Source organism: Pelodiscus sinensis, chromosome 17 (assembly GCF_052426305.1).
Source record: "Pelodiscus sinensis isolate ZL-2025 chromosome 17, ASM5242630v1, whole genome shotgun sequence".
Classification (NCBI taxonomy): Eukaryota; Metazoa; Chordata; order Testudines; family Trionychidae; genus Pelodiscus; species Pelodiscus sinensis.
Genome location: NC_143068.1, coordinates 35844726 through 35857229, shown reverse-complemented (window position 1 = coordinate 35857229; position 12504 = coordinate 35844726). Strand labels below are relative to the sequence as shown.

The window sequence follows — 12504 nt, the reverse complement described above, 5'->3', positions numbered from 1 at the left end:
AATCAGAACACGCTCCGGGGGTCTCTGCCCCTCTTCCTACCAAGTCTTGTTACAGGCTCCCAGGAGCCAGCTAGTCCCTTAGTGCAGCATGGCAGGGCCCAGCTACCTCCCCTGCAGGCCTGGCAGCCCCTCCCGGGAGGGGTTGGCCCCGAGACGGGGCCATTGCGGGCCCTTTGACAAGCACGTTTCCACGAGTGCAGCAGAGACCAGCGCCAAGTATCGCCAAGCGCCTGCCCTGCTCCCCTCCCCCACCCCTGCCGCTACGCCTGCCTGGGCCGTACAGACCCACTGCCCCGCCAAGGCCCGCCTCCCCCGGCCCCACGCACAGCCCAGTGCTGGGGGTCAGTCCAAGGCCTCCTTGATCAACAATTCCTTCAGGGTGGGCGGCTGCTGCGGAAGCAGCCCGGGCCCGTGCAGCCCCTGCAGCCTGGCCTCCGACTGGCGCTTGTCTCTCCCCACCTTCCAGGACAGGTGGACGTGGGCCTGCAGGAAGGGCTCCAGCAAGGGGTGACTGTCCTGGGCCTCCAGGAGCTGCAGAGCCTGCTCGCAGTAGCCGTGAGCCTCGCTCAGCTCCTCCAGCTCCTGGTGGCACACGGCCAGGCCAGCCAGCGTGAGCAGGAAGCGGCCGGAGCGCCCGGCGCCCAGCTTGTCCTGGAGCCGGCAGGCGTTGCTCCAGGCGGCCAGGGCCTCGCGGTACATGCCGGTGCAGGTGAGGCGCTGCGCTGCCTGCAGCTCGCGCAGGAAGAAGAACTCCTGGAAGGCGGCGGAGCGGCGGATCTCGGCGATGGAGTGCAGGTGGGACAGGAACTGCTCGAAGGCCCGGCTCCGCTTGGCGATGGTTTCGGCCGTGAAGTTCCTGCGCAGCCGCTTCCTGGGGAAGGCGACGCCCGCCATGTCGCAGGCAAAGTGGCGGCGCAGGCGCCGGTTCAGCCGCTCCAAGTCCGAGTAGCGGCGGGCAATGGCGGCAGGGGCCTTGTCAAACTGGCCGGAGCGGATCAGGTAGATGGTGTAGAGCTGGGGGGAGAGCAGGGCGTGAGGGCGCCGCACCACTGCGCACGCCTCGCCTCTCGCCGGGCGCCCACGCTGGGCCAAGGGGACAGGCTCCCTCGGGGCTGTGCTGGGGCAGGGCTGGGGCACAGCAAGCACCTGGCAGCAAGTTACCTGAGGCTCGTCTGAGCCGCCGGCGCCATCCGCAGCACAGGAGAGAGAGAAAAGCGTCAGCTCAGGGCCCCAACCCAGCACGGCCCACGGGGGGCTTGGCAGCCAGCCCCTCACTCACCACGTATTTGGAGGAGCGCTCGTTGACCACGCTGGCGCTGGTGACCTCGAAGAGCAGCCGCTGGGGAGCCAGGGTGCCACGCGACCTCCTCCACAAGTCCTGGAGCTGGCGGGTCAGCAGGTGGCTGCCCGGGCGCTCAGCCGGAGAGGGGCTCGGAGCTGCACCGGAGACAAGCCCGGCCGTCACCCGCCAGGCCGTGCCAGGGAGGGGGAACAGGCCAGGCCCCCGCCCCTTGTTCCAGCCCTGTCACCCGTGGGACCTGGGGGCTCCCCCCCCCCCCATCTCCCGGCCCCACTGGGTCCTTGGGCCTCTTGCATGGGGCTGTCTAGAGCATCGCCCCGCGCCTGCCGGCTCACCCAGCCCCCCCAGCTCCTGGGCGGCCGCCTCCTCCTCCTCCTGCTCCTGCTCCGCCTCCTCCTCCGGGCCGCTGCTGAAGCTGAGGGTGCCGCTGAGCCGCGTGGAGAGCCCCTCGGTGTCGTCCTCCAGCTCGGAGCTCTCCGGGAACTCCTCCGCCTCCGCGCCGGGCCGGCCGGGCGCCGCCCCCGCCAGGGCGTCCCGCAGGCGGTGCAGCAGGCGGGCGGCCATGGGCGCTGCGGAGGGAGCGAGAAGCGGGGCTGAGCGAGCGGGCGGTGCCTGGGAGACGGCGCTTGCCCCGGGGGCGGGGGAGGACAGAGCAGGGGGGGGCACTAAGGCACCTGCCGGGGGGGTTGCTGCAAACTTGCCGGGCAAGGCGGCCACAGCTGGGACCCCCCTCCGGGCGGGGGGAGGGGCAGCTGGGGCCGGGCCCCCCCGCGTTGCTCACCGAGGCCGGAGCCGCGATCCAGGCTGCGATGGCCGCTCAGTCGCGGCTCCTCCTTGGATCCTCCCTGCCGCGGCTCCGCCTCCGCCCGGGAACCCGGATCCTGGCCGGCCGGGGGCTCGCCGAGCCACAGCGGCATTCCCGGCGCGCAGGGCGCCTTATCTAGAGCCGCCGCCCAATCCGGAGTCACTCCTGAGCCACAGGGCGGCACCCACCCCTCTCCCACTCTGGAGTAGCCGGGCCTGCTCCTGCCTCCCCCGACTAATCTGGACTCAATCCGGATCGACTCCCAGTTGTGTGGCTGCCCAATCAGGAGTCTGCTTTGGTCCAGTAGGGTTCAGGGTCTGGCTCCAGCAGCCCCAGGGGCGATTTGCCCGCCCCCTACCCCCGATCAGACAGAGCAGGGGGCTGGTTGCGTGAGGTACACTGGTGTCCTGGGGCCGGGCTCGACTCTCGCGCCGGTTCTGGGGCCCCCAGGCCCTCGTGGCCTGTCCGGAGCGGCTGGCTCCCTGGGGCTCGGCGTCTCTCCAGACTGGGACGCAGGCCCCGCCTGGGCTCCCTGCCCAGCTCTGCCCCCAGCTGCTTCCCAGCCTTATTTAGAGAGATGCGCCCACTCCCTCCTTGCAGCGTCTTAGGCATGTCTATTAATACCGGCCCCAGCCCAGCTGCGCCCGTCAGTCGGAGCCGGCCCCCCGCCCCCCGGCTCTGCTCCCTCGCCCCGGGCCGGGTGGGAGGCTCTGCCCCGAGACACCACCTGCCCCACACCCCAGAAGCACTGCTGGCTTGATGGGGCAGCAGACCCACCTTGCCCGCCCATAAAGAGACCAGGCCTCCGCAGGGTGGCAGCGCCTGGCATGGCGGGGGGGCCTCCAATCCCAGCCCGAGAAACGCCCTGTCCCACGCCTGGCATGGCGGGGGGGGGCCTCCAATCCCAGCCCGAGAAACGCCCCGGTCCCACGCCTGGCATGGCGGGGGGGGGCCTCCAATCCCAGCCCGAGAAACGCCCTGTCCCACGCCTGGCATGGCGGGGGGGGCCTCCAATCCCAGCCCGAGAAACGCCCTGTCCCACGCCTGGCATGGCGGGGGGGCCTCCAATCCCAGCCCGAGAAACGCCCCGTCCCACGCCTGGCATGGCGGGGGGGCCTCCAATCCCAGCCCGAGAAACGCCCCGTCCCACGCCTGGCATGGGGGGGGGGGGCTTCCAATCCCAGCCCGAGAAACGCCCCGTCCCACGCCTGGCATGGCGGGGGGGGGCCTCCAATCCCAGCCCGAGAAACGCCCCGGTCCCACGCCTGGCATGGCGGGGGGGGGCCTCCAATCCCAGCCCGAGAAACGCCCGGTCCCACGCCTGGCATGGCGGGGGGGCCTCCAATCCCAGCCCGAGAAACGCCCCGTCCCACGCCTGGCATGGCGGGGGGGGCCTCCAATCCCAGCCCGAGAAACGCCCCGGTCCCACGCCTGGCATGGCGGGGGGGGCCTCCAATCCCAGCCCGAGAAACGCCCTGTCCCACGCCTGGCATGGCGGGGGGGCCTCCAATCCCAGCCCGAGAAACGCCCTGTCCCACGCCTGGCATGGCGGGGGGGCCTCCAATCCCAGCCTGAGAAACGCCCGGTCCCACGCCTGGCATGGCGGGGGGGCCTCCAATCCCAGCCCGAGAAACGCCCCGGTCCCACGCCTGGCATGGCGGGGGGGGGCCTCCAATCCCAGCCCGAGAAACGCCCTGTCCCACGCCTGGCATGGCGGGGGGGGGCCTCCAATCCCAGCCCGAGAAACGCCCCGGTCCCACGCCTGGCATGGCGGGGGGGCCTCCAATCCCAGCCCAAGAAACGCCCCGTCCCACGCCTGGCATGGCGGGGGGGCCTCCAATCCCAGCCCGAGAAACGCCCCGGTCCCACGCCTGGCATGGCGGGGGGGGGGGCCTCCAATCCCAGCCCGAGAAACGCCCCGTCCCACGCCTGGCATGGCGGGGGGGGGCCTCCAATCCCAGCCCAAGAAACGCCCCGTCCCACGCCTGGCATGGCGGGGGGGCCTCCAATCCCAGCCTGAGAAACGCCCGGTCCCACGCCTGGCATGGCGGGGGGGCCTCCAATCCCAGCCCGAGAAACGCCCCGTCCCACGCCTGGCATGGCGGGGGGGGGCCTCCAATCCCAGCCCGAGAAACGCCCCGTCCCACGCCTGGCATGGCGGGGGGGCCTCCAATCCCAGCCCAAGAAACGCCCCGTCCCACGCCTGGCATGGCGGGGGGGGCCTCCAATCCCAGCCCGAGAAACGCCCCGGTCCCACGCCTGGCATGGCGGGGGGGCCTCCAATCCCAGCCCGAGAAACGCCCTGTCCCACGCCTGGCATGGCGGGGGGGGGCCTCCAATCCCAGCCCGAGAAACGCCCCGGTCCCACGCCTGGCATGGCGGGGGGGGGCCTCCAATCCCAGCCCAAGAAACGCCCCGTCCCACGCCTGGCATGGCGGGGGGGGGCCTCCAATCCCAGCCCGAGAAACGCCCTGTCCCACGCCTGGCATGGCGGGGGGGGGGCCTCCAATCCCAGCCCGAGAAACGCCCCGGTCCCACGCCTGGCATGGCGGGGGGGGCCTCCAATCCCAGCCCGAGAAACGCCCCGTCCCACGCCTGGCATGGCGGGGGGGCCTCCAATCCCAGCCCGAGAAACGCCCCGGTCCCACGCCTGGCATGGCGGGGGGGGGCCTCCAATCCCAGCCCGAGAAACGCCCGGTCCCACGCCTGGCATGGCGGGGGGGGGCCTCCAATCCCAGCCCAAGAAACGCCCCGTCCCACGCCTGGCATGGCGGGGGGGCCTCCAATCCCAGCCCGAGAAACGCCCCGGTCCCACGCCTGGCATGGGCGGGGGGGGGCCTCCAATCCCAGCCCGAGAAACGCCCTGTCCCACGCCTGGCATGGGCGGGGGGGGGCCTCCAATCCCAGCCCGAGAAACGCCCCGTCCCACGCCTGGCATGGCGGGGGGGGGCCTCCAATCCCAGCCCGAGAAACGCCCCGGTCCCACGCCTGGCATGGCGGGGGGGGGCCTCCAATCCCAGCCCAAGAAACGCCCCGTCCCACGCCTGGCATGGCGGGGGGGGGGCCTCCAATCCCAGCCCGAGAAACGCCCCGGTCCCACGCCTGGCATGGCGGGGGGGCCTCCAATCCCAGCCCGAGAAACGCCCCGGTCCCACGCCTGGCATGGCGGGGGGGCCTCCAATCCCAGCCCGAGAAACGCCCCGTCCCACGCCTGGCATGGCGGGGGGGGCCTCCAATCCCAGCCCGAGAAACGCCCCGGTCCCACGCCTGGCATGGCGGGGGGGGGCCTCCAATCCCAGCCCGAGAAACGCCCGGTCCCACGCCTGGCATGGCGGGGGGGGGCCTCCAATCCCAGCCCGAGAAACGCCCCGGTCCCACGCCTGGCATGGCGGGGGGGCCTCCAATCCCAGCCCGAGAAACGCCCTGTCCCACGCCTGGCATGGCGGGGGGGGGGCCTCCAATCCCAGCCCGAGAAACGCCCCGTCCCACGCCTGGCATGGCGGGGGGGGGCCTCCAATCCCAGCCCGAGAAACGCCCCGTCCCACGCCTGGCATGGCGGGGGGGGCCTCCAATCCCAGCCCGAGAAACGCCCCGTCCCACGCCTGGCATGGCGGGGGGGGGCCTCCAATCCCAGCCCGAGAAACGCCCCGGTCCCACGCCTGGCATGGCGGGGGGGCCTCCAATCCCAGCCCGAGAAACGCCCCGTCCCACGCCTGGCAGGGATCAAAGCCGGTTTCCGGGCAGGACGCAGGTTGATTTACACGGATGCAGCAGGAATCGGGAGCCCTGTGCCCTCCCCAGGGACTCGGCGTGTGCTGGGGGGGCCAGGGGAAGGAGCACCCTGTGCCCAGAGCAACACGCTTGTTGGTGCCCAAAGCATCACCCCAATGGGCACGGTCTGTGCAGCCAGCACGGCCCCCTTGTGCCACGTCTCCTCCGTGGCTGTAGGCATGGCCAGCGCGGGCAGCCAGTCCCATAGGCCCCAGGGTGGGAGGGACTGTCCCTTGGCCGTCGCCGGGTCCACACGTGCTTTCCTGGGCCCCAGACGGGTGGGAACCAGATCCCCATGTAAACAAGAGAGCGGGGGCGGGGCGAGTGCCGGGGGCGCAGGGCAGCCTGACTCCATGCAGGGCGAGGCTCCCGGCTCCCTCCGGCCCTGCTCCCGCGCCCGTGCTGTGCCCCCGCAGGCAGGCCAGGGTTGGCCATGCAGGTCCCCGGTGACCGAGGCGATCCGGGCCAGACACAAGCCTAACCCCGCAGTCCCATGGCCACCACCTCCGCTCCTTGGCCAGAGCCCTGGGCACCTGATGCTGCGACGGTCTCCCTGGGCTGGGCAGAGCCTTGCAGCAGGGCTAGTGCCCCAGCCGTACCAGTGCGAGGCAGGCGTCGGGCCAGCCCCCTGGCGCCGAGCTGCTCCCCTCGCCTCTGCATTCCAGGCTTCCCAGAGCAGGCCCTCCGGCCCCCCTTGCCCCCCAGGCGCTCCCGGCCTGGGCTTGCAGAGCAGGCTTGGCCGGCCTGCTCCTTGCCCTCCCGGCTGGAGGCGTCTTCACTTGCAGTGGGATGTTTGGAGGACACACCGGGCCATGGGGCGGGGCACAGGGAGGCAGGGAAGGAGCCACGGGGCCGAGGGTGCGGTGGGACGGGAAAGACAGAGCGACCCAGGGACAGCCGAGTCCCGGGCCAGAGGGTTGGAAGCAAGGCTCAAACCCAGCGTCCCGCAGCTGGAGTCGGCAGGGCCCCCCGGCATCTGGGAAGAGGGGTAAAGGGACCAGCCCCACGTGGCACCCGGCTGGGAGGGGAGCCGGCCACAGGGCAGTGGCACTGGCTGGAGGAGGGCCGGGCCAGGGCAGAGCGTGAGAACGGCTGCTACCGCTGCTCACGGGTCCCTCAGCTGCCAGCACAAACTCGAGACGTTCTCGGCCGGGGAGGCGGGTGCTTGCCCCATCCAGCCTCCCGCCGCCGTCCGCCACCCCCGGGCCTGCCCAGCCGGGGGCATGGACGTCCCTCCCCGCCATGCTGAAGGCAATAGGCCGGAGCCCCCCAGCCGTGGGTTTTCCTTGGCAGCCGGCCCTGGCCCCGGCCAGCAACTGGCTCTGGCTGGAGCCTCTTGCTGCGGCAGCCCCGGCAGGTGCTGGAGGGAGGCGCTGCGTCTCCTGCGCCCCGCGGGGTTGAATTTCCTGCCCTGCTCTTAATCCCCCTGGCTCGGCCAATAAAGTGTTTGCTAAATTAGGTAAAATGGCCCGGCTGCCAATCAGGGGCCAAGGGCCGACAGGAGGCAGCTGATAGGCTGCGGGAGAGCGGCGCCCGGCGAGGCCCAATGGCGCGGTGCTGGGGGGGCAGCGGGCGGGTCGAGGACGGTACAAATTGGGGGGCCAGGGGTGGAGGGGGAGCTCCTGGGGCTGGTGGTTGCGGGCGGCGGTGACTGGTCTGGGAGGTGCTGCGAGAGCCTGTCAGCATGGTGAGCCTGGGGGGGCGCTGGGCGGGGAGGGGCGTGCGTGCGAGGAGGTGGCCAGCCCGGGCGGGTGCAGCAGGGCGAAGGTTGGGGTCGTGAGGCGGGGCTGCCGGTGGGTGCTGGCGACAGGCTGAGCACAGAGCGGCTCCGGCTCCGGCTCCGGCTCCGGGTGCTGGCGGGGTGGAGGCACCGGGCTGGCGGAGGCCGAGGGGGCCAGGCCCCGGGGGCGGGAGTTGGGGCATTTAGAAAAATCGGCGATTTGCAGAACGTCCCATCATGCCCCTGCCCGGAACGATGCTGCCCCTGGGGTGGGCAATGGGGCAGGTGCAAAGGGGGCTGGGGGCTGCCCCCATCTCACTCGGCCGGCAGGGGAGTCCAAGGCAGCCCTGGGCCAGCATCCCCAGGCGTTTGGGAGTCATGTTCCCGGGGGGGGCGGGGAGGCCGTGGTGCTGGGGGGGGCAGGCAGTGCTGGTGCTGGGGGGGGCAGGCGGCCATGTTGCCCGGGAGGGGGCAGGGCAGGGAAGTGCGGGTCTGGCAGGAGCAGCGCTGGGCGCAGCAGGGCCGGACTCAGCAGGCTGCCGTAAGCTGAGCTCCGGGTCATAAGACACCGTCTGTGGCCCACAAGCCGCCAGCTGCCTGGGCGTGCCCTCAAGGAGTAATTCAATCCCAGCCCGGCAGGTGTGTGGGCTGGGCCTGGCCTCCTGCTGCCCCCCTACAAGGGCCGAGTCTGGGCTAAGAATAGCCCCCGCCCAGGCCCGGCAACGCCCCGCAGGCAGCCCGGCCCCTGCGGCCCCCAGTGCTGACGGCAGGGCTAGACGCAGCCGCACGAGGGCTCGGGGGGGGGACGGGCAGGACCCCCAGTGCCCGCACTGACTGCTCTAGGGGAGCGCTGATGGGTGGCGTGAATCCGGTGAAACGCGCAGCCTGGCCCGTGCCCCGCCCCAGGCCACGGGACGCCTGTGGCCCACGCTGGGTGCTGGCCAGGGTGGCAGGTGCTCTGGGGAGGCCCCAGCGGCGTGGCCCTGCCCTCGGGTGTCCAGGTGGTGCTGGGGTGTCGCCGTGCTCGGCTCCGGGGCTGCGCGACTCGGGCCCCGCCGCACTGCGCCCGCTGCAGAGCGGAGCTGGAGCTGGAGCCGGAGCCCAGACGCCGCAGGGCCGGGCCCACTGAGCCGCTGTTCCGGTTGCCTTGCAGACGACGGACCAGCAGGCGGAGGCGCGGTCCTTCCTCTCCGAGGAGATGATCGCAGGTGAGTGAGACCCCGCCCCTCTGGGCTCGGGGGAGGGGGGAATAAGAGCTACTGGGGGGCTCCCCACAAGTTGCCCTGCTTGCCAAGGGGAGAGGGCAGCAGACGGGACCCTCTGGGCCCGCCCCAGGGGCCGATCCGGCAGGCGGGACGAGGGGCAGGGGGCCGAGGCTGCTGAGAGGCCGGTGCCCGGGGCAAGCCCCCGCTGACGCTCTGCCCGGCAGAGTTCAAGGCCGCCTTCGACATGTTTGACGCGGACGGCGGCGGGGACATCAGCACCAAGGAGCTGGGCACCGTGATGCGCATGCTGGGGCAGACGCCCACCAAGGAGGAGCTGGACGCCATCATCGAGGAAGTGGACGAGGATGGTGAGCGCAGCACGGTGGCACGCTGTGGGGGGGCTGGCGCACGGTGGCACGCTGAGGGGGGGGCTGGCGCACGGTGGCACGCTGAGGGGGGGGCTGGCGCACGGTGGCACGCTGAGGGGGGGCTGGCGCACGGTGGCACGCTGTGGGGGGGCTGGCGCACGGTGGGACGCTGCGGGGGGGCTGGCGCACGGTGGCACGCTGCGGGGGGGCTGGCGCACGGTGGCACGCTGCGGGGGGGCTGGCGCACGGTGGCACACTGGGGGGGCTGGCGCACGGTGGCACGCAGAGGGGGACTGGCGCACGGTGGCACGCTGCGGGGGGGGGGGCTGCCGCACGGTGGCACGCTGCGGGGGGGGCTGGCGCACGGTGGCATGCTGCGGGGGGGGGGGCTGGCGCACGGTGGCACACTGGGGGGGCTGGCGCACGGTGGCACGCTGCGGGGGGCTGGCGCACGGTGGCACACTGGGGGGGCTGGCGCACGGTGGCACGCTGAGGGGGGACTAGCGCACGGTGGCACGCTGCGGGGGGGGCTGGCGCACGGTGGCACGCTGCGGGGGGCTGGCGCACAGTGGCACGCTGCGGGGGGGCTGGCGCACGGTGGCACACTGGGGGGGCTGGCGCACGGTGGCACACTGGGGGGGCTGGCACGCTGCGGGGGGGCTGGCGCACGGTGGCACACTGGGGGGGCTGGCGCACGGTGGCACGCTGAGGGGGGACTGGCGCACGGTGGCACGCTGCGGGGGGGGCTGGCGCACGGTGGCACGCTGCGGGGGGGGCTGGCGCACGGTGGCACGCTGCGGGGGGGCTGGCGCACGGTGGCACGCTGCGGGGGGGGCTGGCGCACGGTGGCACGCTGCGGGGGGGCTGGCGCACGGTGGCACACTGGGGGGGACTGGCATTGGCATCCTGGCCCTCAGGGCTGGCTGCTTCCCGCAGGCAGCGGCACCATCGACTTCGAGGAGTTCCTGGTGATGATGGTGCGGCAGATGAAGGAGGATGCGAAGGGCAAGTCGGAGGAGGAGCTGGCCGAGTGTTTCCGCATCTTCGACAAGTGAGTGGGTGCAGCCCGGGCCCCACCGCCCGCTCTGAGCATCTCCCCCAGCACGGGGTGGGGGGCGCGGATACCAGTTCAGGGGGTCACATCCCTGCCAACCTGCTCTGAGCCCCCCCAGACTGCAGGCCCGGTGCCCAGGCTGCCCCCCCCATGGGCACAGGGCTGTCACGAGGGCACTGCCTCCCTCAGGGCAGGGCCAGGGTGCCCCGCGGGCCCTGCTGCCCCGGCTCAGGCTGACGCCTCCCCAGGAACGCGGACGGGTACATCGACGCCGAGGAGCTGACCGAGATCTTCCGCGCCTCCGGGGAGCACGTGACCGAGGAGGAGATCGAGGAGCTCATGAAAGACGGGGACAAGAACAACGACGGACGCATCGACTTCGATGGTGAGCGCCAGGGCCGCTCCCCCCGTGCCAAGCTCTCCGGAGCCCCCTTCCGAACCACTGGGCTGGGGCAGGGAGGCGCCACCCCCGGTCCAGCGGGGTCACGGCTGGGTGCCTGGGCCAGGGACCCTGCTAGCTCAGTGCGGGGAAAGGAGGGGTGTCTGTGAGCGGCATGGCCAGCACCCCCAACCCAGCCCCTGAGCGCTCAGCCCCCTCCCTGGCCCCCCAACCCAGCCCCTGAGCGCTCAGCCCCCTCCCTGGCCCCCCAACCCAGCCCCTGAGCGCTCAGCCCCCTCCCTGGCCCCCCAACCCAGCCCCCTCCCTAGCCCCCCAACCCAGCCCCTGAGCTCTCAGCCCCCTTCCTGGCCCCCCAACCCAGCCCCCTCCCTGGCCCCCCCCCCCAACCCAGCCCCTGAGCTCTCAGCCCCTTCCCTGGCCCCCCAACCCAGCCCCCTCCCTAGCCCCCCAACCCAGCCCCTGAGCTCTCAGCCCCCTCCCTGGCCCCCCAACCCAGCCCCTGAGCTCTCAGCCCCCCCCCCTGGCCCCCCCCTCCCTGGCCCCCCAACCCAGCCCCCCCCTCCCTGGCCCCCCAACCCAGCCCCTGAGCGCTCAGCCCCCTCCCTGGCCCCCCAACCCAGCCCCCTTTCTGGCTCCCCAACCCAGCCCCCTTTCTGGCCCCCCAACCCAGCCCCTGAGCTCTCAGCCCCCTCCCTGGCCCCCCAACCCAGCCCTCTTCCTGCCCCCCCAACCCAGCCCCTGAGCGCTCAGCCCCCTCCCTGGCTCCCCAACCCAGCCCCCTTCCTGGCCCCCCAACCCAGCCCCTGAGCTCTCAGCCCCCTCCCTGGCCACCCAACCCAGCCCCTGAGCTCTCAGCCCCCTCCCTGGCCACCCAACCCAACCCCTGAGCGCTCAGCCCCCTCCCTGGCCACCCAACCCAACCTCTGAGCTCTCAGCCCCCTCCCTGGCCCCCCAACCCAGCCCCCTCCCTAGCCACCCAACCCAGCCCCTGAGCTCTCAGCCCCCTCCCTGGCCCCCCAACCCAGCCCCTGAGCTTTCAGCCCCCTCCCTGGCCCCCCAACCCAGCCCCCTTCCTGGCCCCCCAACCCAGCCCCTGAGCGCTCAGCCCCCTCCCTGACCCCCAACCCAGCCCCCTTCCTGGCCCCCCAACCCAGCCCCTGAGCTCTCAGCCCCCTCCCTGGCCCCCCAACCCAGCCCCCTTCCTGGCCCCCCAATCCAGCCCCTGAGCGCTCAGCCCCCTCCCTGGCCACCCAACCCAACCCCTGAGCTCTCAGCCCCCTCCCTGGCCCCCCAACCCAACCCCTGAGCTCTCAGCCCCCTCCCTGGCCCCCAACCCAGCCCCCTCCCTAGCCCCCCAACCAAGCCCCTGAGCTCTCAGCCCCCTCCCTGGTGAGCGCAGCACGGTGGCATGCTGTGGGAGGGGGGCAGGCCGCTCCCTAGCCCCCCAACCCAGCCCGAGCTCCCAGCCCCCAGCCCTGAACAGGGCTCGTCTGCTTGCGCCCGCAGAGTTCCTGAAGATGATGGAGGGGGTGCAGTAAAGGACGCACATTCCTGCGAGCCAGGCCTGCTTCCAGCCCTGCTCACAAAGCCAAGCCCCCGCTGGGAGCAGCCTGCAGCCGGGACGCCTGGTCCCCTTTGCCCCGTGACTCGCTCGCTCTGCACAACCGCACGGCTCCCTGCGGCCGGCTCCCGGGGCCGGCGGGCTCTGGACTCCCCTGCTGTGGCTGAGGGCCCCCCCCATCCCTGCTGTGTATAGAATCGAAGCCTCATTAAAAGTCAACGTTTGCCCCCGCGGGAGCCCGGCGTCCAGCTGGCTCTGCTCTGGGAGCGGGGGAGGGACCCTCCGGCCTGACCCAGCCCGGGCACCAGGGGAGTCTGCTG

At 72.7% G+C, this 12504-nt stretch overlaps 2 protein-coding genes across 3 annotated transcripts; one reads left to right on the top strand and one right to left on the bottom strand.

Moving 5' to 3' along the window:
* Window positions 1-208: 208 nt before the first annotated feature.
* Window positions 209-2712, bottom strand: SNX21 (sorting nexin family member 21). Of its 2 annotated transcripts, XM_075917070.2 has the most exons (4): window positions 2082-2701; window positions 1636-1869; window positions 1280-1437; window positions 209-1014 (listed from the first exon to the last, which is right to left on the bottom strand). In XM_075917070.2, the coding sequence occupies exons 1-4, from the start codon at window positions 2215-2217 to the stop codon at window positions 343-345; spliced, it is 1200 nt and encodes a 399-aa protein (XP_075773185.2). In that variant the 5' UTR covers window positions 2218-2701; the 3' UTR covers window positions 209-342. The 2 variants fall into 2 exon arrangements, with proteins under 2 accessions (XP_075773185.2, XP_075773186.2); XM_075917071.2 differs by lacking the exon at window positions 1636-1869 and having other exon boundaries at window positions 2082-2712.
* A 4746-nt stretch (window positions 2713-7458) lies between these two features.
* On the top strand, window positions 7459-12414 carry TNNC2 (troponin C2, fast skeletal type). The gene is made up of 6 exons (XM_089769789.1): window positions 7459-7563; window positions 8750-8804; window positions 9026-9169; window positions 10106-10220; window positions 10472-10608; window positions 12130-12414. Exons 1-6 carry the CDS (start codon window positions 7561-7563, stop codon window positions 12159-12161), a joined length of 486 nt encoding a protein of 161 aa, XP_089625915.1. The 5' UTR covers window positions 7459-7560; the 3' UTR covers window positions 12162-12414.
* Window positions 12415-12504: the final 90 nt, after the last annotated feature.